This window comes from Sparus aurata, chromosome 16 (assembly GCF_900880675.1).
Source record: "Sparus aurata chromosome 16, fSpaAur1.1, whole genome shotgun sequence".
Lineage (NCBI taxonomy): Eukaryota > Metazoa > Chordata > Actinopteri > Spariformes > Sparidae > Sparus > Sparus aurata.
Window position 1 is genome coordinate 6735070 of NC_044202.1, and position 24990 is coordinate 6760059.

Below are 24990 nucleotides of genomic sequence, written 5' to 3' on the forward strand. Positions count from 1 at the left end.
GAAAGAAGCAAAGAGAGCGTCTTAAAAATGAAAAAAAAAAGGATTGTAAGCCTGGTAAACATTAGTAATTTTCATTGTGAGCTTATTAGCATGCTGATGTTAGCATTTGGCTATATTGCTAACAGTTTAATGGTGCTTAAACAATGACAAATTTTCATCAGTCTTGCCAAATTCTCAGACATGACTCGATCACAAAACCAGAACTGCCCAAAAAAAAAAGAGCCACGTGCGAGTCAACGTGACATTTGTTTACAAGCCCCGGCTCACTTTCATCCAGACGTAAACTGTAATGAAGCGAATGCAAAAATACTACAAAACAAACTTCTCGGCATTACCAAAGAAAACAAAGTGCGATTGCACCCCGAGGCACTGTAAAAAAAATACAAAGACACACTCCAATTATTGAGAAAACAGAAACTATGGCGCTCCATGAATAAAACAACAGAAGCGCAGCGTTGAATATGATTAGCTGAGCTCGGGATGATCCTGGTTGTGTGTGAGGGGGCTGGCTGCGGGGCGGTAGGTAAGGTAAACCTCACGGGTCTATTCCAGGGCGCCTGGAAAAGTGCTGGTAGGGGGAAAAGCTGTGTGGTCAGCAGCATGAGGATCAGCGTGGACATGTGTTCTGTCAGTCATGACGCCCGGAGGGGTGACAGCCACACGTTCAAGAGATATTAAGGAAAAAGGTTGGGCGAGGGCGCTGCACGAGCTGGAGGAGGTGGGGTAGGTAAGCAGGGGAAAGGGCAAATCCGTATTTTATTTTTTATGAGAAGCATAATGCAACTCCTCCTTATGATGCTATTTATACATTTTTTTTTTTAAAAGGCAGGTTTACAAGCACAGGAGAGTCATGCTCACACAGGCGTGACCGCAGCGGCAATTACTTGAGCTGATCCTGGACTGTCCGCTGCACACCACTCATTTGTTTATGAATCCATCAGCGCTTTGTTAAACATCCGTCTCCCCGGGGACGGAGCTCCTCCACCTAACAGCTGTGTTATCTCCACTGGGTCAAAGGAAAAACAGAAGCCTGCAACCTTCAGCCATTTCATTTTTCTCAGAGACAAACTCGCTCCGTACCAGCAGTTCCCACCGCGGGGGTCAGGACCCCTCTGAAAGGTCTCCAGATTAATCTGAGGGGTTACAAGAGGATTTAAAAAAAAAGGTTTTATGGCCACTAAAGAATATTTTCACAATCGATATCATTTTTTTTTTCTGTAAAATGTTCGAGAATAGTGAAAAAGACGTCTCTCAGAGTTTACAAACGTCCAAGCAGACTTCTTCGGACGTCTTATTTTGAAGAACAAACCAACTGACGACCACACGGAAGATCATGAAAATGAAACGTGCGCATATTGCTTGCTAAAATTTGAATTAAAAAATATTTTTTCCCACTTGTAATTACAGAAATGTTTTTATTTGATGGACAGAAACTGGACAGTCGTGTGGCATCGACACATCTGACAAAACCTCAAATCTGACATTTGTCCCTTTGCTGTATGTCATCTCCGTCTCTCGCCCTGTTTCCTGTCATATAAAGTCACAAAAAGGCCCAAAAAATTATTTAAAAAAATATATATTAACTCAGTAAGACTTCTTGCACTAGTGGTCAATGTACCCATTTCAAATCTTGATGTGAGACTGAGTTGATGATGTGTAAATGAGCTTCATGTCCGTCACCTCACAGACGCCAAGAAACTATTAAACTTCATCCTTCATGCTGAGAACTATTGTCTCACTAAGACGTGGAGTGATGTATTCCAGAGCTCCAGATTAGGACTGTAATAAATTTTCACTCTGGTTGATAACAATGGGCCCGAAGTGTGTCAAAAGAGATTGAGAGTCAATGCCTGGTAAAACAGGGGGCGAGAGAAAGGAAGAACATAAGAGCCGGAGCATTATGAGGTCTAATTGTCCTAAAGGACATCAAAAAAAGCCCTCGTCCTTCACACGGGGAGAACACTCCACTCTCGTTTAGTCCTCGCAATTAACACCCACTGAGCTGCAGGACGGGCGGCTGTTTTAACCATGTGCCGAAGAGTGAGTCCTCAACATCTATGTAAAAATGGAAATAAACATTACATTTCCATTGTCAATTTATATACAAGCCACAGTTGGAATATGGATGTGAAAGCTTCGCAGGCAAATAAATTCAGTTATTTTTTTCTTGTCGCGAGCGTGAAAACGACCCTGAGGAAAGCTTTCAAGGCGGCGGAAGAAACATCAATGTAATTATGCCTTTAGTGAATATTCTACACATTCATCCCCTTTTGTTTTGTGTATGGAAATGTTCTCATGAATCTTCTAGTATGCTTCTGGATGAAGCTGTCACTTCCACTGCTCCTCTTTGTCTTTTTTATGGATGCACACGAAATCTAATTCATCACTATCCAAGTGTAATTATGGAAATTTCTGGAGATTTGTTGGGAGTTCTGTAACAGCCGTCTGCCATTTCTACAAAAAGATCCAGAAGTCTCTGAAGGGGGGAGGAAAGATTTTCATATTAATACTCGAGCGTGTTCATGCATATGAACAATCTTCATTGTTTTAACTACTCAGCTGAATAATGTCCTGTATGTTTTCAGAAGTCATATAACAGTTATCATCACTCTATAGCGAGTGCATTAATCAGCGCTGACTGTGTAGGTTTAGTGTAATATCCACAATGTGTCTCATGCTGCCCCTTCACAGTAAAAGTCCTGACTGGTTTTGTGCGTGTCAATGAATATAAAACTGCACGTATGTCAACGAGACCACTTTCTTCATAATCACACAGCAAACTCTTTGCAGTGTCACTGAAAATGTTTAAATTTATAGCTGATCTATATGATTTTAACTCCTGCTAAAAGGGTCAAAAGTCGGACGGTTTGACCTCGGGCTCCCTCAAACTGACACGCCTGACATTTCATCTACATGCAATGTTTTAATTAAATAATAAATCACGTCTTCATGGCATAATAAAGGTTAAATAATATAGGATGTGTCGGCGTCTACCTCATACTGCAGCTACAACCAGCATCCAGTTAGCTTAGCTTAGTATAAAGACTAGAGATAAGTGAGTATAGCTCGTTTGGCTTCGTCCAACGTTAACAAATCTGCATAGCAACACCTCTGAAGCTCACTTAATAACACATTATATCTATCATAATGCATACATTATGCTCCTATACACACACACACTTATACATTAATACATATTCTTCTGTATTACTTTTAGCAGTGCTGAATATATAAATATATATGATAATATAAAGCCCTGCTAATGAGATTTGATCTAGTTTCTGGTTTATCATATTTATAGTGTCATCTAACACGTTACTCGTTTTTTTGAGGTCCACAATGTCACGTACGATATAAAATATGTTGTATATCATACTAAATATCTCTGAAAAAGCTGCATCTTAGTGACCTACTTTCTTTTGTCCAGAAGGATATCATCACGCTAACACGATTGTTTAATGCCTTGGGTTGAGTCTGTTGACCGATCAGAGGCAGAGTAGTGCAGGTCCATCCAAGGATGTATGAAACGCTTCTCTCCAGTTTACAGCCGGGTTCCTTAAAACAGTGCATGAAGCATCATTAACCCTCGTTAGAGACGCTCACGTTCATTAGCTGATCAGCTTTCACCGTTAGCGTGAACATAACTCCCCGCGATCGGTTGTTTTTACACTTGTTTTTAGACGGATTGGAGATCCCCTCCACATGAATTATGTAAAGCTCAAACGTTCAACTGTAGGAACCGGAAGAAAAAAGGTTTTGACCGGAGGGGGAATTTAAACAAATGAGATATAACATGTTAATTAGTGATCTGAAGTGCTGGTGGATGAATTGTGTTGCCGTTCCCACCATGTTTCCAGCCTTTATGCTAAGCTAAGCTAATTGCCTGCTGGCTCCAGCTACATAAGCACCGTACAGACAGGAGGGCGGTATCACATTATTCTTTTAAAGCACTAATTATTTTGACATGTAATCTGATTCTTCTTCCAAATTGCACATTTTTATTGATTCAGTGACAATATTTTTAATTTATGAGATGTGTGATGACTGCATAAATGATGGTGATTAGACACGTTTGACGCAGGTCCCTCATGTTCTGTGAAATGTTCGGGAAGCGGCAATTATTTAGCCATTAAGTCTGATTCTTCTATCAGATCACAACCAGCATTTATCAATTCACAGCGTGTCGAGTTGTGCGCTCTCACAAAGGAGCGGCGCTGCACTGTACGAACATCTAACTCGCCGCACAGCGCGCAGCACAATGAACGGATCGATACACCAGCATTCCCTCACAATGCCAACAACATCACAGCAGTCTCATAATGATAGTCCTTCTCCGCATCTCTCCCCTCGACTCCCCCGGCAGCCTGCGGGCCCCGGCACACAAAGCATCTCTCACATAAAGCAAGCAACAAAAAAAAACCTGAGAGCTCAGCGGGCCCCAAGAGCGTGCTGATCACCCCGACACTCATTCTCCCACCGCTGGTCTCCTGGGCTGCTTCAACCCTCAGGAAGTCACACCCTGGAGCACAGACCGGTGAGCAACGGCACGCTGCGAGGGTCCTGATTGGACGGAGAAGGCGATGCCACGTACGCATGTCAGTTTGATTCAGCGCCTGCAGACCAACGTGTGAGATGCGAGCGGGGTGCAAGCTGTGAAATAAACAAATCAATAATTCTCAAGAGACGCGGTTTTGTACACATGCCAGTATCCCGGAGCACCGGCTGACATGCGAGGGGACAAAAGGCAGTAGGATCATACAGCACATGGCCCCGATGCTATTTGTGCCACAGTACAGTATGTTGGTATAATAACAAGGCTGAATATGCCCACTCAGTTTTGTAGTGCAGTATCGTACACAGATGGTGCAACTATGCAACATATTTACATAAAACATCACTATCACAAACAAACTGCGAGCTTTTCCAACATGGCTGCCCCCAGAGGGAATCAAACCTCCAGTCTGACTTCTGTTGTTGTAATTTTCTCTGTCTTCTTTATCCTGCTCCTGTTCTTCCACACTGCTTTCTTTGAATCGAAGCAGAAGTGACACAGAAAAAAAAATAGGGAAAAAAGGCAACGAGCACATAAAAAAAAAAAAAAATCCGAAGTTCGACAAAACAAAAGCAGCAGGGATTAGAGAGGCAAGGAAGGGTTACTTAGGGACTTCCTGTTTCCACAGTTGTGTGACGAATCCCAAAGTTGAATCCCCCGGTGCATGCGACACACGCAGGATTGCGCTCCGACGAGAGCAAAATCTTTTGACAAGAAAACAAGGGGATATAGAGTGCACGCTCAGATGAGAGGGTACGCTGTCTAGCCATGTAAAGACTAAAGCGTTTAGAAATTCACTGATGAGTGCAAACAGCATATTAATAGGTTACCAGTGTATGTTTGGAAATTAAATGATGTCAAGAGGCAAAGAAGGCAACATCCTTGTATCAAAAGCAGCTTTGAAGCGAGCTATCACATCATACAATCTGTAGCTATCGGTTCTTGACAGTAAATCACCATCAAACTGCAAATCAAAAGCAAAACACACAAAGAAAACAACTTATTAATGACTACAGAGCACTTCTCTTGAATAAATCACCAATAACACATAAATAACACATTACAACCACCAGGGAAAAAAATAGTCGCTGTCTTACCAGGTCTCATCGTTTTTGAACTCCAGCTCTCCGTAGGTGTCTTCGAAGTCCTCCCCTCCTCCCTTGGCGAGTCCCTCCACGGTGCGAAAAGGCACAATGACCGTCCCCCTCGCTCCGGAAGTCCTGAGCACTTTCACTTCCATTATACCGATGCTCTCGCTGACGTGCACCGAGCTGCTCTCGAAGGTGAAGATGCCTGAGTGGTCGTCGTCCAGAATGGTCACGGTGGCCACAGTAGGGAAGCCCAGAATGGCCTTCGGGTAGGGGAGACTGTTGGCGGACAGCACCTCGTCCTCAGTCTCCAGCACGCGCAGATTACCGAGCCGCACAAAGAAGTGCTCGTCCTCTTCAAAGATGTCGTCGTCGATGATGCCAATGTTTATCTCCTTGAACATCTCTCCCGGTTTGAACACCACTGTTCCCTCTGTGAACTCGTAGTCGGCCCCGGCGTTAGCCGAGCCGTCCTCCGTCTTATAATCCACGTAGATCGTCTTGTTGATGTCGCCACCCTTTCTGGAAATGGTCAGAATGGCGGCGCCACAGTTCTCCAGGCACTGATAGACGGCGGGCTCAAACGCAATTCGAGACACGTACTCTTCTGGCTCCTCCACGTGGACCTCCTGCACGCTGGTGCTCTTCTTCGCCTGCTCTGCGACGTGTTTCTTCAGAATATTTCCAGCGCCTGTCATCATGCGTGTAGCTTGGATGCGATAGAAGGCACGGCTCTTTTGCTGGTGCGAGAGAGCGTAATAGTTGGCCATCTCGACCAGCTGATCCATCTCTTTCTCTGGGTGCTTCTGCTTCAGGTCTTTTAAGATGCGGATCATGTCGCGCCGGGACTCGTCCACCTCTTTGCTCTCGATCAAGCCGATAAGATTGCTTGCCGCACCTCCGTCCATGAAGTGGGAGTTGACCATTTTACCGTCCATCTCGATCCCCTTGGAGCGCTCGGCCTCCGTCTCGATGATGACGCCCCTGTGCTTGTCAGTGCGATACTTCTTGTGCATGAACTTGTAGAAGAGCAGTCGTCTGTCCGCTACCCAGGCGAGCAGTACACATATGGGGAAGAAAGCCAGCGTGAGAAGACCCTCCCAGACCTGGACTACGTTGGGCGAAAACACAGCCAGAATCATGTAGAGCCAGATGTAGGCGAAGATGCTCCAGCCAGCGGTGATGAAGAACACTCTGAGGTGTTTGACCTTGCGTACCTCTCCTTGGGGAATGACCGACACACAGAGGCCAATGATGACAAACATATTGAAGGCTGCACTGCCGACAATTGTGGAGGGCCCGAGCTCGCCCGATTTGAACTCATGTCCACAAACCTCAATAACAGAGAGCATAATCTCAGGGGCAGACGAGCCCAAGGCCATGAGGGTGAGGTTTGAGACTGTTTCATTCCACACCCGGATCGTGGTGGTGGTTGTTTCCCCATTGGGCCTTTTCACGACAATTTCCCTCTCCTGGGAAGTGATGACCTCAATGGCTGCCATGAAGCGATCAGCAATGATGGACACTCCGAGAAACATGTAGATCATTGCCACAAAATACACGATGACCCGTGCGATCTTGTCTCCCATGGACGGATCCTCAGGATACCAGATCGGCAGGATGATCCCTTCGTGACACTTGGAGTTTCCCGAGCAGGTGGCATTGCTGGGGCTTGTCAGAGGGCTCGGGGTCGTCCGGGCCTCTGTGCAAAGGAAGGCTACAGCCACAGAGACCAGCCCCAACCAGAGGCAGGCTGACGACCCTGGCTTTACAGGCCTTGAACCCTCCATGCACCCTTCTTCTTCTCAAGGGTCCTTACCACACTGACAGTCCCTCTGGGATCCAGCACTGGGCTGTGCTTTTTCTCCACCCACCACCTAAACACAAGACACAGAAACAACAGGGATTACATGGATGTTACATCACACCTTAAAGATACGAGAACAATCTGAATCTTGATTCTGGAGGAAGAGAGTTGATTGTTGATTCCCAGGTCATCAAATAGCAACGTTCAAACAGGGACAACGGTGGTTAAACGATTGCGTCTTGTTGCGTTCTATCTTCCTTCTAGATACATAAAAGCGTCTATTTCTCAATAAATACTTAATGTACTGAATGCATTACTTTTGGAACTTAGAATGCATTCATCTTTTAGTCGCATAAGGATTCAATAATTCACTTAATCACATAATGGAAGTGTGATTCAGCATCAATGTAATTCCCAAGTTTGAGGAGTTGTAGTCGCAAAAGTGTGTTAGCCTGTGAGTTTGCATTTCACAGGGAGAAACACACAAAGAATTTCTGAATTTTATATGAGTGCAAGAATTTGAATTACCCCACCATACTTCTGCAAGACTTCAATGAGTCTCTGCCGTCTTTACAAACAGCATAGTCATGAGACCTTTATGTTATTTATGAGAGGCGGGCTGGAAAACACTTACCCATGCTTAGAGGTCTGAAAACCACTATGTGAACAATGCAGATAACGCTTGTTTAAAACAGAAAAATAGCCCGTGGGCTCATTTCAAATCATAAAAGTTTATTTTCGGTTCAGATGTGGGTAAGTGTGCCCGATAACGTGGATTTGAGCGTGATTGTCTGAAATCTCAGGGGTAATACACAGCTCTGAACCAAACAGCTCGCTCAGCAGGCGTGCAGTGTTGCCAAACTAAGCACTGTCCAAAATGTCGCATTGGCAAAAAGAAAAAAAAAAAAAAAAACAGCAGAGGGGAGGCAGGAGACCGTCAAGAGGCAAACTGAATCAAAGAGTACAGATGTCCCGTCCAAATTCATTATACACTGAGCCCTAAATGCACACTTACCACTTCCGCCAGAGAGAGCAGCATTACAATAACAATCCAGACATTGTCCGAACTCATAAAAAGCCGCGGCTAAGCATCTTATGCACCTCTTCAGCTCTTATGCGATCGGACTCGACAATTCTTTTGATGCTAACAGCTGAGGCCAGAGGCAACGGGAGCATGAAGAGCAGTTAACCAGCCCCCAAACTTAGAAGACGTGAGCAGCTTTAAGACAGAACACGGGGGATTTATCAGGGAGGCTTTCTTCTCAGGCGTACCTGTGATTATTTAGCAGTTTCGGCGGGATGGGTGGGGGCCTCTCTCCAGCAGCCTCCACCACACCTTAGGGCCCCTGAGACACACAGGCAGTTTAGTCTGAATTAAAATAATCTCTTCAGAGAGATTCGGGCTGTGTAAGTTAATCATGCTGTCCTAAATTCACTGGAGGATTACATTTTTTTTTTTTATTACTGTCACACTTGTTTCCTGTCGCTTTAGTTAAACTTGGAGTATTCATGCCTAAAAGTGCATTCTTATGCTCCGCACTAAAATGTGAACAATGCGCACTCACGGCACTTAAAGGCACTTTTGATAAAAGCCTCCATTAAATGGCATAGGTGACGCAGATTTTCTTAGTTGATTTAACTCTGAAGGACTCAAAATAACTACCCGGGTGATATTTTTAGAAGTCTATCATCCAGACAGACCAGTGGCCAGTTTGGACGGCTGACAAAATGTTCAGTGGAGGTGTGGACAGTCAAACAGGAGCTGGCATGTTTGAAGCCAAATATTGTCTTTGAATCCTGGGGCCGTGTCAACACACACCTAATGAGAAAAAACTGGCAAAGTTTCTATCAACGTCTTGTGTGCAAACTCAGGCATTAACAAAACCAATTAATCTATTCCGGAATAAATTATTCGTACTATTTCTCATTTAATGGTTCATAGGTACATATAATTGCATCACTGGCAGAATCATTATGATGTCTTTTGAGGGATCATAACCTTGATAATATTCAGAGAGATATGTCGCTCCAGAAGTGTAAAAATGACGGATATCACAGCTTGAAATGAAAATGAAAAAAAAAAAAAGATGTGGATTGCAGAGCGGCGCACTGATCTGGAGGATAGAGAGAACGGGGGGTGACAGCAAACGGCAGCAGAAGCAGGAGACAAGGAACTTAAATTTAACTGAATCAGCAGAGCCGTTGATATGGACGTGAGCCAACTATGCAATCCCTGTGAGAACCGACGGCGCTGAGCACAAACAAAAACAACAGGGAAATAATTGAGTGACAAAGTTGTAACTTAATTAGAGAAAAGTTGGGTCTGGAAATCAGAGATTTTGCAGAAACTCACTCACAAAAGTAAACTTTTCAGGAATGAAGAAAGTGTGTGCAAGGCTCAAATTACAACTATTGACTTTTACCAAACTGTGAATGGCCTTTATTTGAAAATAAGATCTTGTTTTGGGAGACTGGGAGGGAAGGGCCTCTTCCAGGTTTAGAAGCAGAGAAGCACGGCTGACCTGCCGGCTTCTGCCTGTCTTTTTTTATTGCATGGTGGCCAGCTGGGGTTGATGGTCAGAAACTGACATTTAGTGGCTCGGTGATGTAATAGAGGAACAGTACCCTAAATCCAAACTGTCATTTATTCTTTTATATTTTTAAAAGGGCCAAATGGGGCAGTGAAAAGAAGCTGTAAACACAACTCTGACATACTATCATCTTAAGTTGTAAGGTTGACCTGCACACACAGCAGAGGTGGAAGTAACATTAGAAGTAAGTGAGTTGAGTTTTTGAATGTGAATATTAACTCTTCGTTTACCATTTTTTAGCTCTGTTTTTGGTCACCACCAACTCCTGAGGGAAGTATCTGATTCTTGCTCACAAGCTAGCAGGGTTGCTAACCAACTCGCTATCATTGTGTTTTATTTGGTGCTGTTAATGCAGTGTTACTAGACCTTTTTCACCTGAAACATCTGCCTGCTACAGCGAAATTACGCTATGAAAGCAGGGAAACAAAACATAGTGAGGATTCAGGCCAGGAAATTAAGTAATTATTACAGCAGCAAAGGAGGAAGTCGTGTTGTGCAAAAAGTCCTCACAGTGCCACTGTTAAGTAATGTAGTTAACATCACATACATTACGTAACTGAAGTTATGTACGTTAGTGGCCAAACTGCAATGATTTCCTCGACCTAACTAAGTGATTTTCGTGCCTAATCTTCTGTCGCTGGTGCTGCAACAGTAGTTTTGTTTTGGAAACTTCCTTATAAGTTGATTTGGGAGTCACTGGCAATCAACCTATCCAGTTGTTTAGCTGTGAGGATGTGTTGGTTTCGTGTTTGGTGTTGTTTCCCATACAGGAGGGGATTTTGAAAACAGTAACAGGCAGATAGCGTGATGGGAGGAACAAACTGCCTTAATGGTCAGCAAATGGGCAGGTTTGTACCCGCGGTCCACATCCAGTGAGTCAGACGACTCACACACAGGTAGTGTTGTTATGAATAAAATGGATCTTCCTTTCCTTCGCTGTGATTTCCTGCAGCTTTAATACAGACAGCCGGGGAACTCTTTTGTTTGTAAACCGAGTATGGAAGGAGGACAGTGATAACAAAAGAATAAATGTGCCGGCCTAGCCTGGATAAGCAGAGGAGCAACACAATGACAAACAAGCCAAATACCCATGAATCCAACAGCAAACTGCCAGAGTGACACGGAGAATTTTAAAGATATAAGGCCGCACAGTGACACTGGACGGAGGGAGTCGATATCCTCCTAACTACCTCCTGCCTCGTCCCATTAGAAATATAAATATCACACACTGAATAAAATCGTGCCTGGGAACATTATTTTGTAAACTACAGTTGTGCTCATTTCCGGCTCTCCCAAAATACACATTAAATGACGCCATTAATCATCGTAAGTCTAATTATTTAAAAAATATGTGATCAATTTATTTCTTGTAGTTCCTCAACCTTCAATTTCAACACTACTACATCCTCTACTGCTACTGACACAAGCATTACTTAACTGCCTGCACGACCTCTACCACTCTCCCATTACTACTTCTAATAATCTTCTTAATTCGACTCCCATGGCCTGAGAGCACGAGAGGCTGTTAAAGGGGCAGTTCGGCCATTTATCATTTCGCTTTCATAACAGTCCTGTCTCCTGAAAATTACAGTTTTATGGTGCTAATTTGCGAGAGCATATATGTTTTCAAAGAAGTGTAATTTCATCCAGATTGTGTTTTTTAAGGCGGGATAATGAGGAAATGTTAATTAGTAGTATATCTAGCTATATTGATACATATTTGTTTCTACAATATCTATTCATAGCAACTAAAGCTTTATTTAACCTTTTTAGGCTGTTTTTGATTTAAAACATGTGATGTTTTTACTGTATTGATATTTAAAAAAGGTGTAATATTGCAGGTAAAAGCAGTCAAACATTAACTCAAATGAATGAATCAATCAATGTTTTGTGTTGTGCTAACTAACTAGCCAGGCTCCTTCAGGTACACACACCCTCTGGTGCTCCAAGCTACCAGTCTGGAGCTAGCATGGCTAACTGAGCTAAGTAGCTAACAGTAGCTGTAGGCATTCTGTCTGATGATGCTGCCCCCTGTTTGTTTTTGAGTATAAATTCAACTTGACAACAATTCTTACATATCGCACCTTTAACTGAAACCACAATCTTTCCCTAAACTTTCAGCAAAGTGCTTCTGTTTTTGAAACCAAACCACATGATGGCACAGAAATGTTGATCCTTTCACAAGATCTTACTGGTTAGAACACTGGTTAACATGGCCAAGAGGGGATCATTGATTTATTGATTGATCAGTGGATTGGTTGATTGACTGAAAAAATCACTTAAGAGACATGCAGGTTGTCTTAAACAATAATGTAAAGCTTGTTAAAGTAATTACATTTAAGCCCTCAGACACACTGTTCAGGTGTGCGACCTGGGCAGGATTCTGTATTTGAATAATTGATTTTCTATCTCAGCACAAATTGCATTAGAACCGTCAGGTGACGCAGACTGAGCGCCTCTGTTTCTCTGTGTGTACAGACATTAGAGCCGTGACCCCTAAATTAGGAGCAACACAAAACAATTTGCATACTAATTACTGTTTTAAGGATTGTGTTTTGCATTGTGAATGCAGGGGGCGGGCTGTCGCTGGAGTTATAATTTAAATTTGTAATCAAGACTGCTCAGCAGCTTCCAAAAAGTATTAAAATCAACTGACAGAGTGAAAGTTGTTCAGAGAAAGCTGCACAGGAACTTAAGAGCCACATTGGGTCTGACGAATCTAAATTAAGGGTGAAGTTCAGCGTTGACATATTCCAATTAGACCCCACTGTGACCTCTGCAACCACAAGTAGTTGACTGTGAACCCACTTAAAGGTCAAATTTGTGAGAATTCTCTACTCGTCAAATACTGACACTGACCCGACCAACAATCCCAAGGCATCAGTATTTGGCGAGCTGGGAATGAGACAAAAAATCAACTTGGACGTTAGATTGGAGGTTTAAACTTAATTTACACAACTTTTAGCTATTATTTTATTTTGAAAATATAAAGGAAGTAGAACTCACAATATGACTGAATCAAATAACACAGAGTCTTTGGCTTGGTGCTTCAATATTATATATATTTATTTCATCCATGTTAGAATATAAAACTCCAAAAATCTACTTAGTTTCATGAGTCAATATTAATACAACGATGTATTCCCAGCTAGTAAGACAGGCAAATAAAAAGTCATTATCAAAGACGGTTGAACTGATGTTTTAGGGATATACCTGTGCAAATATCTCACACTGCACCTTCAGGTATTTTGTAACTAACTTCCAAGTAAAACAAAGTCAAAAAATGTCACAGTCAGGGTGGAAAAGCCTGACGTGGCATAAAGATCAGAGGATAGTAACTGTCATCTGAGCTCCAACTGATTTAAGGGAAGCTGTGTAAAAGATTATAGAAATTAACATGTATTAATCCCTTTTTTTATTGGCTTTACGTGACCGTATCTTAACGTGACATGAAATATGAGACCCTGCTCGTCACGCCTATACAAGCCTGTGGATGATTTGTTTAAGTCGTTTAATGCAGCTGGACTGTGGATTTCTTTGTGAAGGAGTCATGTCGGATTTTCTGCGACAGTCCAGAGGATGTGACGTTCTGCACGGTGTCGAGTACCTCGTCTCAGGACCGGCTTCAAGCACAACAGAGAAGTTCCACAAAGCCCCTTTAAATGTATTTAGTTTTGAGACCTTTAAGGTGGTTTTACGCCGAAGAGACAATATCACTATAACCTTTGAAAAATGTCCAGAATATATGAAAGATTCTGAATATTTGAAGGTAAATGTGCATTGCTGGCTGTGAAAGCTTTGAATAATGTCCAGAATATATGAAAAAAAATGTTTTTGAAAGGTAGGGTTTCTTGAAACCCTGAGCTAAGGCCAAACTGAAATGACGGCTTTTTGCATTTATTTAAAGAGATTGAAGTGTCCTTATAGTTGGGTGAGAATGAAGGATTCAAAATATTAAATGTGATGCAGGCTTGAAATTGTGTCGAGAAGCAGCTGATGGAGAATGAAGGAAGAGATGTTACAGTGAGAATGAATCAGATACTCTGAATTGGAACTCAAAAGTTAAATAAATTTAAATGTATCAAAGATTGGGAATATTTAAATATTTAAATGGATTTCTGGCTCGAATTAATGAAAATATCATAGTTGAATATAGTTAAAATAAAAGTATACTGTGGCTGTGTTCATTTGTGTGTGTGTGTCACTGTGTGTATTAAACTGACTCATTGATAAATCTGTGTGTGTGTGTGTGTGTGTTGGCCCAATTGTTCTTGGTTGCCATGGTGTTGGTAGCTAAGATGGTCGTGGTAACGGACTGACAGAGCTGATCTTATTGTGAGTTTAGCTGAGGCTCACCTCACATTCTCGTGCGTCTCCCTCAAAAACAGTAACTGCTTTTCATCAAATAATCATATAGTAGAAACTGAGAGAGTCCTGTGAGCACTTTGTGATGTTTTTGTGTGTGTGTTGTCAAGAATTGTGGTGAGGAGAGCACTTCAGAGAAGTGGATGTGTTTGCCTGACTCCAGATATTAATGCAGGAGTTAATGCAGCAGTTGGTGAATGTTCCTGTCATTTAAAAGCCCACCGAGCTCAAAGATTTTGTCTGATTGCCTCCGTACACCCACTCTTGCAATCATTACAAGTTTTCCTACGAGCTGATGTTTGTCATTGTTTTATTGGAGTGAGCCTTGTGTGAATGAGAGCAAGTTGAAGACAAGGGTTGTGAATCTTTTGGAGCTCCTCTGCACTCACCAATGCGAAAATCTGAAAGTTGCTGAAAGGTTATGAATGTTTGAACTGCGACTGTGCAGAAAGTTAGAATGCTATGAAAAAGCTGAAACGATGCAAGAAAGTCTGAATCTCTGTGAATGTTTCACAGTTTGAATGGAGTTTTTATGAGAATGTATGAAGGAGGGAGAAGAGTTTGAAAATGAGTGGGTATAAAGGGATTTCTTATTGACTCCCATTATAATTGAGATACGAAAAAGTTTCAAAGAAAGTTGAATAATTTCAAAAGTTTTAATGGGATTTGAAAGATTAATGCAACCTTGAATGTAGACAAATTGTGGAATATTTCAAAGTTGGAATGGAGTTTCTATCTGGAAGTGTGGATGAGAAGATATGCTTTGAAATAGATTGAAAAAGTTCGAAAATGTGGGATTATTTTTACATTCTGTCCACTGCTTTTATGGGAAAGAAATGGCTGAAAAATGTTGAATATCTCTGAAATTATGAATTATATCAATTATAAAAATCGAAGCAATAACGTCGTGATTGAGACAAATAGTTTGGTGTTTGAATGGAGTGAGTATGTAGAAAAATGTCGGGCAGAAAACCTGGTCGACTAATTTGAGGCCTTCACCTAAATAATTCTACATTATTATAGAATGTTATAGAAAACACATCATTAACATAAAGAAAATATGAATACATATGAAAAGACAGTAGACTAAAAATCACAAAAACAACAAAATAACAAAAATGGAGGTGAAGTTTTGCAGTCCACAAAACATTTCTGTAGTTTTGCAGCAAAACAGTGGGGACAACAGAAAGAAAACATTAAATGGCTCCATGCAGCTTGTCCGACGTAACCAAAGTCCCCAGCAGCCGTGAGATTGATTTGAAAAGACGTTATTTACACCCTCGATGCCGGCCAAGCGTGTGTCTTCAGACGGGGTGCACGCTCACACTTTTAGTTGAGCAGCTGTATTGAAGAATTCTGCTCAGAAAAGCACGTAAATTATGTATTTTCAAATCAAATTTGCAATCTCAGGGTTTCCAGAGATGATGACACCGGGTGAGCTGTATGCAGCCATTTTATTTTTATTTTTTTACATTTTTAAAACAAGTCCCCATCTACTTCAGTTGTTTAGGAGAAGGCTGCAACGCTGTTTTGCTGTGAAGCTCCAGAAATGTTTGGTGGACTTCAAAACGTCCACCAACTACCCATCCATTATTTTTTTCATTTTTGGGGACTTATACTTGAACTTAGTCTAAACATTTAATGCTGGACTACACTGCACAGAATTATAAGTCAGACCTGAAACAAAAAGGCTAGTTGATCTGCAGACAATTAATCAGAGAGCGACAATTTTCTAAGAGAAAAGAGACTAAAATAAATCCCTGGTTCCACCTTGAAAATTTTTATTTTAATAAATAAATAAACTTTGTGTTCTTCTCTGAACAAACATGCACTTTAAACATTTTCGACCCTGACTTTTTGGTTTTGTGCCTTCTCTGATAATTCCCTCACATGTCCTGGAGCTGTCAGATCACCTCCACCTCTCACACAGCAGATTTTAAAGCAAACATGCATATTTGATGTTGTGCATCTTTAAGTCCAGCCTCCTATATGTCCCCCTGACAGACAGACAGACAGGCAGCGGTATGGCTGAGAGGTGAGCGCGGCTGCTCTGCCCACAGATCTCTTTCCTCTTCCCTATTTTGGGAAGAGGCTCTTGTTTAAGGAGGCTATCTGATCTGCACGTAAACATGGACTCAGCAGACACACGGAGAGCCTCAGCTGTTGCTGATTAATCATCGTTTCGCTCACGCTGAAGAGATGTCAGTGCTACCTGGCTGAGGGGGGGAATCCCTGCTGGAGCACCCATAGGCCCGCACCAGAACTTAAAAAGGTGCGCACAGGCCTCTATATCTGAGCCTGGATCAGTTCCTTCTCCAGCTGAAAACACGAGTGACCCGAGGAGACACCACAGATTAAACTCCAAGGCCACGCAGGAGGAGACGGAGTGCGTAAAGACTCGTATATATATTTTTAAAAAGAAACTGGAAGGATCCAGGTGTGCAGCCAATCAGCAGCGGGATGAGCTCACAGCAGGGTGTCCGATACACGCGCTGACACACGCCAATTATTCTAATGGAAACACCCATTAGACGGTATCACGAATCCGTTTCAGCCCCGTTGCAACGGATCATATCTGCACGATGAGGAGGAGCAGCGGGAGCAGAGAGAGCGTCGACCCGCTCCGGACTGACGGATCACATCACATCACTTAATCTGCAGATGTGGATCTGCACACCAAAAAAAAAATGCCTCTAATAACTCAGACAGGGAGCTGCATCATTCATTAACACCTCCTGCTCGCTTAAGATGTCATGCGTAATTCATGAGAACATACCTGGATTTGTATTCCGGGGGAGTTTGTGTGGAGACTGCGAAATAGCTCCTGTCCGCCCCCTTTATTATTGTTTATGCCGCTCAGATGAGCCTGACAGCAGTCTCAGTGTAATCTCGAGCCAAACGTGCTCCTCGGACTAAAAATCCCCCCGGTGGAGCCACTGTGTCGTCCTCATGTACGGAGAGGCAGGTCCCCAGCCTGCTCGGTATTGGCGATTGGATCAAACCGGCCAGAGGTGATCGCCTTTCGTCCTCTCTTGCCTTGGCGCCCTCCTCCCCAGATCCTCCCTGTCTGACGGATTGACCGGGTCGCAAAGCTGTCAATGACGAGGGAGGAGGAGGAGGAGGTGGTGGTGGTGGTGGTGGTGGAGGAAGGGGGGGAGGAAAGGGAGGGAAGGGGAGGGAAAGGGGGGGGTGGGGGTCGGTATTTTAAGATAAGAGATGGATCTTCGGAGCAACGTCCGCGCGGCTCTCCCTCCTCCTGCAAGCCGTGAATCAGCGCTCTCCTCCTCCGCCCTCTGTCCGCGGCGATAGCGCAGGAAACCTGTGATGTCGCTCCTTCAGCTCCTCTCCACCGGCTCCCTTCTCCACAGAAATGGCTCACCGCTGTTCATATTAAACACTTGCCGGCTCTGATTAGAGAGAAAAAAAGGGCGCTCAGCTGTGCATACCGGTTTGGCGAGCTACCCGGCTGTCAGCTGGACTTCTTTGCGCACCATCGGAATGAAGATTTGTTCTCCTCCGCGCTGACTGCGAGCAGTTTCCTGGAGCTCGGAGTGAAATGCTGCTGGAAACGAGCTTTACCTCTGATCCGTCATCCTTTAGATAACTATTATTTATATTAGGCCCCCCTTTTTTTTCCTCTCACACCGGCAGTGGTGTGAAATGGTTGCGCCCTACAGTCCTCCGCCTCCCCCCCATTTTTTAAAAGTCACACAGACAGGCTCGGTTAGGCGCGCAACTACGTCACCATCGGCTGAGAGAGGATAAAACCTGCACCACATAGCATGAATATCAGCCAGGCCCACAGCCCACCATGACAACTGCTCACGGGGAGGGAGGAGGCAGCTTTGAAATTAAGGCATCACCCACTATTTTACCTCTAAAAGGCTGAGGATACCCCGCCAGATGCTGCTAATTCACGGCACAGGACGCAGTGGCAGCAGGAGGATGATAACTGAGTCACTGACATTTATTCTGGCTGCACGCCACGAATAGGACACACACACACACACACACACACACACACACACACACAGAGAGACAAGGCAGGCTTTATAAATGCTGAGATGGAGTAAAGTTAGGTGTGAGATTGACTAACAGCTCCTCTCCTGCCAAACTTTTAAAAAATGTTTGCAGCTGAATGTTATTAACGGATAAGTTCGCCACCCAAAAATTAAAAAGCTCTGCTCGGATTTGCTTCAGGTGCATTTCAGCCTGATAGTCCACACTGGCCCATACTTTAGGAATTGATCCTGGATGGGAAACAGTGCTCTGGATAATCCACATGACATGCTGTCAGCAGTTTATTATTGGGAATTCTTTGGTATAACCTAGTTACAACCTGGACAATAACCTTTCAGTACTGTGAGAATCACAGATCAGGTGAAGTTTCGTCGTCAACAAGACATTTCTGGAGGCTCACAGTGAAGCAGTGGTGCAGCATTCTCCTAAACAACCGAAGCAGATGAACTTGTTTTAAAACTTAAAAAACAACCGGGAAAAACAAACAGAAATTGGTTCCATATAGGTTGTACGGCATGATCCACGTCTCCAGAAGTCCTGAGATCCTAACATGTATTTGTAAAGATGTTATTTACATCCCCAAAGCGTGTTCCAGCTCTTCTATCCCCATCAGACATGTCTCGAGCTGTCATTTTCAGCCCAGCAGCTAAAGTGAAGCTAAAAAAGAAGCAGCAAAAAGGAGTCGACTGTATGTAAGCTTATGAAAAAAATGACCTTATTCTCACTTGATTTATAACTTAAGTGAACAGTTTCCTATTGCGTTTATGATCTCAGTCGTTGGTTTCAAGTCTTCCTCAATACAGCATGATGTTCATTTAGTAAAATATGGTCGCAGTTAGAGTAAAATAGATGATATGGTATGTTTTAGGGTGAGAATAGCTTGTGATTAACAAGCTGCTACCATGACGTGTCCTCTGGTTCTCAGTCAGATCCAATCAGGATATTCTCCCCAGCTACAGCCACTCGTACAGATGTGGTCAGTAAAGACTTCACAACATGGTCCATAAACCAATTAGGTTGTTTCACAGTGGTTCAGTCCACTCTGTATATACAGTCTATGACTGGACCTCACTGCACCTGGCAAAGAAATAGTCCCATAACATCCTCAAAGACCACAACTTGTAACTTAAACCCACTATTCTCAAACTATAGATCTCCCTCTAGTGGTATGCAGAAGAATCGCGTAAATGATGTAAGCTTAAAATTCAAACTAAAGTTCTTAAACAGATTTTTTTGTCTTTCCTGGAGTCACGTTCGTGGACGTCGCACATGCGAAGGCCAACCATGAGTAGTTACGAGCTAAACTCAAACTGTGGTGGCTGATCAGCAAGCAGAGGTAAGGTGAAAATTAAAATATGATGCAAACAGTAAGAGTTGGGTATCTTGTATTTTGTTCCCTAAAATGTCCAAGTATTCTTCTCAACAAACTCTGCTCAGGGTCGCCCGGAGTCCAAATCCTCATCACGTCCTGTGTGTCTTTGTCTCGCGTCTTGCAGTTGCATTGCACAACCCACTGATCTCCCCACCCCAATTAGATGCATTACTATAGTAGATAATGAGCTTCACTGGGCACACACTCCTTGATGCAGCACAATCACCCATAACCGGTGCTGACGAGACAGACGAAGCCCCAGAGACAGGAGCGAAGCAGGAGGATGTTGACACTGCCACCACCTCTAATTACAGAATCATACAGGCCTGAAGCGTCGGGGAAAAAAAAAAAAACCCTGAAAGTCCCAAGGCAAAGCAGGCTGTATGTAAAATTAATACAAGTACTTTAAGGTCTTTAAAATTAATTAGCAATTAATCAATAATAAATTATGATTAATCCGCCCAGAAACAACATGGAGGGAGTTGGAGCAGCCGTCTCGTTGCAGCGTGCAGAGTCGCCCTTTTTTTTTTTGTCTTTTGGGATGGAGCCTGTATGCAAAGCAGGGAAAAACCAATCGGATCCGATTTTAATTACACAGTCCGGCACTGTGGTTCAGAATCTTATTAGCCCGTTCAGATTTCCACACTTGTTCAAATTCAAATATGAAATTCAAAAACAATCACGTCCTAAATGGACGAGGGGGGAGAAGGATGAGACACAACTCTGGTCAGGCAGCCCCCATCACCACCACCACCACCTCCATCTCTCCCATATCCTCTGCTCCTCTCCATGTAATGCTGTAATTAGTATGGAGAATATGGTTGGATGTTTTTAATGAAGTTTTCTTATCTGCGGGGAGAAGGGTGGAGGCAGTAAATGCACTGGGCAGATTGGTGTGCACTGCAGGCGCTCAGAGCCAACCTGCAGCCAGCATGCATCGTATGATTGGAATTCAATGTCTTGCCTCTTTGCCTCTCTCGCATCAAAACTCCTCCATGCGCTCAGTGATGATTAATGGATTACACTTGTAATCAACACACCAGGCCTGCTTGTGCTTCCCACTGAGAGGAGCAGCTTGATGGCTGTGGCCCTGGAACTGACTGCTTGCATTGATTCTCAGGCCAGTAAAGCAGTTTCACTCCTCTCCTCTCCTTCCTGTATTTCACTCTCCCCTTTTTTTGTTTTTTTTTTGCCACAAGAACACTCGACGGCAGCCCGGATCGGTTTTATTTAAACCGTCTGGCGTGAGAGCAGCAGAGAATCCGGAGCAGGCAGCAACGATACAGTACAGCACAGGAGAAGAGTGCTGCACTTGCACTTTGTGATTTGTATTTTCTCCCTCCGTGCTGCGGTCGGCACTCTGCACATGCTGATAATTTGTAGGCTCGAGTTGCAACAACTTCAGTGGAAAAAAACAGGCAGGCAGTGACACAGTAGGCCCGGCTGGTGAGAGAAAAGAGAGGGAGGGGAGGGAGAGAGGGGTGTCAGTGTGTGTGTGGGGGGGGGTAGACAGAGGGGTAACACTGACATCACCCCCTGGGCGACGTCCACTTATGACGGTCAGTAATGAATAGTGAAGTTGTGAAATGAGAAAGGTAAAGAGTCGCCTCGCATCAGGATCTGATGGCTGAGGGGCCTTTTCCCGTCACTGGTGGATGTGTGTTGGGAGGGTGGAGTGGTGGTCGGGGTCAGACGGGGCAAACACCAAGACCCTGAGGACTCAGTTTGAAAGATGTATGGAATGGAAGGAGGCAGTGTTTGAAGAAGATCATAATCATGTGTTTTTAAAGGATTAGCTCACCCAAACTGCCAAAGAAACCCTTTTCCGATATCTAATGCAACCTGGCCGTGCATAAAGCTCTATCTGGTTTGAAGATATATTTGTTAAGTAGAGTCTCTGGTGAGTGCTGAATCCAGTGAGAGTTGACCGGCCGATGTACAGCAATCATGCGGTTACAGGCAGATGAACACAGGGGGAAGAAGCGTGACGAAACACAAATGATCCCAAGGTAATACTCGCTTCGCTGGTGGTGAACGCACCATTAAACAGCCACCATCGAGGGGAAAAAGAGTCAATCTGAAGTGACTCAGGTACAAATGTACACAGGCGAGGTAATGTTTTATTGACATTCATTCACAAGTCTTCCATATCCCAGAAGTAGCGACATCGGGCAACCAAACTGTGAGCAATCACTTACAAACAATCTGTGCCAACAGAAATAAAAAAAAAAATGGATATTTGAAAACTTTAATTTGGGATCTAGGGGCATCCAGAGACTTTTATGCCATCTTTTGAACATCAGCAAACTGTTCCTTTAAATAAACTTTGGGTTGCAAAGACAAATATTACAAGAAGGTGGGGACTGGCACACCAGAACGGGATCAGAAGATAAATTTGGAGGGTCACAACATGATTAAATGAAAATAAAATGATGTCAGACAAAGTCATTGTTTAGTTTTTCCTCAGATAATAAATATTCTTATAATAAATGTTTTGGGCCATACTCCATAATAAAAAGGAGGCTGCTGCACTGGAGTCATTACCGTGCTCGTTGTTTGTAACCAAACACCATCATCCAGACGTGCATGCACCGGCCTGATAGTCAGGTATGTACATAATCACACTGAGAAGAGCTGGTTATACTGTGTACCATATATACTGTATATAATGCTACACAACCTTTACTGCTCCGTGCTAATAAATCCTCTCCTCAAATAAAACCCTGACGGTACATAAACACGCGGAGTGCAATGCAGATAGAAGAGGAGCCCGGCGCTAAGCTCTCAGCTCAAATAATATCCATAGTCAGTATTTGCACATACGTAGTGTAGTGAGTCTGTGGAGAGTGCCCCTTCTGCAGCTGCAGCCATTGGAGCCGAGCATTCAGTGGTTCACTGGTCTGGAATATATTTGCAAAGGAAGATGGGTGAGAGTGGGATACCCGCACTGACTCCATTACATCAGAGAGACACACACAGAGAGCAGAAGACGAGTGTCGGCCACTGGACTCCACACTAATCTACTCATCCTCCCGGTGCCTTCAGGTGCCGAGTGACGGAGAGGATGGAGGAAGGGAGGAAGGGATGAAGGGAGGGGGAATGGAAAGAAGGATGAGACTGAGATCACGGCGGAGAGGTCTCTGCTCTCTGCGTGCCCATCCAACCGGGGCCCCCCCACCCATGTCCAACATCCACGTCTCCATGGCAACGCGTGGCCCCTGCCTCGGTCCTGGGGAAAGTGGAAGTGACGGCGGCGATCTGCGCGCGTTCCCGTCTGGCTCATTATGTGGCGAATGGAGTGAAACAGCCAGGGGGTGCATTTGTTCTGCGTGGACTACCCCTCAGCTGCCAAGCGTCTGTCTATTTATAGAAATGAAATGAAAGAGAGGGAGAGAGAGAGAGAGAGAGGGAGAGAGGAAGTAAAATAAGCACTGGGGCCATTTCCATGCTCACTTTCCTCCCTCTCTCTCCCCCCTCCTCCTCCTCCTCCTCCTCGTCCTCCTCTGTGTACATTGAGGCTATTTTTTGTTGTGTGATACTGGAGCTGTGTGTAAGTGACATTTAAGCGAGTCAGTAGTAAAGGTTGAGGATTTCACTCACAGCAGCTTCACTCGACCCGTTTCTCATCTGAGGAATATGGAAAACACACACGTACGTCACACCTGTAGGAAGTGGTAGTTAGAAATGACCGTCACAGCTTCCTCAAGTCCAACGTGACATCTTTAAATGTCCTGTGTTGTTTGACGAGCAGACCAAAACTCAGACATTCTGTTTGCAAGGAGAAAAAATAAGAAAAACAGGCAAATAACTGGCATTCAAACAGATCACATGAATCTATTTACTAATTAAAGCAACATTATCAAACTTTTTTAAACAACAGCTTCTACATCTGACAAATTGTTAGCAACCTCTACATAAAAAACTAATTGAGGGAATCTAAAAATGTGCATTTATCTTATGATTTATGAAAAAAGTCGATCCACTGGCCGCCTCTTTAATTACATCTTAAAACATGTATTTATTTCAACACAGCTCTGATACATCTGCACACAGTGAGACAGATATTAGATTACAGTAACGCTGGATTACATGCAAGCATTGGTGCTATATTGTGTGCAAATTACAGACTTTAGGTAAACTAAATGGTTTTTGATGATAAAATGCCAACCAGAAGTATGATAAAAAAATTAGGTGTTACATTATTTTACAAGTATGGTTTCATATATTTAAGAATTAGATTACAACAACAAATCAATTGAAGTACAGTGTCTGGACAACTTCCAGCACTGAGCTTATGAGGCATAACCAAAAAAGTCCTCTCAATCTCAAAGATTTGAACAATGTACACATTAATCAAACAGCTTCTCTCTCCATACGTTATATTGGTTTACAATCACCTCACTGTGTAATGACCCGCCCCTAACGGCCTGATTCAAACGGAAATACATCATTAAGTACTAAATACCAAGAGTCGACCTTTTTTGAGGATTCACTGGGGGGATCCCCCGGTCGATTCACAAGAATGTGAATATCTGGTATTTTCCTCGTGGAACTGAATGATCGCGTCTCTAATCTTTGTGAAAAATGCCTTTCTTGTGAGATAATACCAGTGGTAATTAATCATCATCTGGAGTGCATGTGTGTGTGTGTGTGTGTGTGTGTGTGTGTGTGTGTGGAGGGATTTTTCATTCATCCAGGGCCAAGAGAAGACTGGAAGCTGACTGGTTCCTTCTGCAGTGTTCTCTCATCAGAGCTGTGATGATCTGCCAGCAGCCACTTTGATTCATGGAGAAAACCAACTCACAGGGCCGCAGATTAGAGGGGACAATCTGAATGAGTCAGGGGGCCCCGGAGCTAAAAACAAAACACAAAAAAAAAAGGCCCCTGGAAGATGAAAGAGATTAGAGTTACTTAATGTTTCAGAGCTGGTGTCGTCACAGGAGCCCGAGATTTCCACCAGCTACACGGTTCTTGCTTCTCAGTTCTCATTAGTTCTCCCGCTCTTCGAACGACGTCGTAAATATTGAATTTGATTTCCCTCTGTTCTTAGCCGTGTCCGATGAATATTTGATGGCGTTTTCATGCATTTTCGAATGAAAAATTCAACGGCACGTGAAAAGGGGCAGGACTTCTTGAAAATTAGGACTCCAACTCACCATGCCCCTTGACAGCTCTCTTACGAAAAGCGAGGCCTC

The 24990-nt window shown here is 43.5% G+C and overlaps 1 protein-coding gene across 3 annotated transcripts in view; it reads right to left on the reverse strand.

The window, feature by feature from the left end:
• Window positions 1-18302, reverse strand: part of slc8a3 (solute carrier family 8 member 3) — a 105541-nt gene extending 87239 nt beyond the window's left edge. Inside the window, exons 1-2 of one of the 3 annotated variants that reach the window (XM_030391993.1) lie at window positions 17180-18296; window positions 5650-7517 (exon numbers count right to left, since the gene is read on the reverse strand). In XM_030391993.1, coding sequence (XP_030247853.1) covers window positions 5650-7430 — 1781 coding nt within the window. In that variant the 5' untranslated portion in view covers window positions 7431-7517; window positions 17180-18296. Of the gene's footprint in view, window positions 1-5649; window positions 7518-17179 lie in introns of those variants that run through there. The other 2 variants (XM_030391991.1, XM_030391992.1) reach the window with 2 other exon arrangements.
• Between the last annotated feature and the right edge of the window lie 6688 nt (window positions 18303-24990).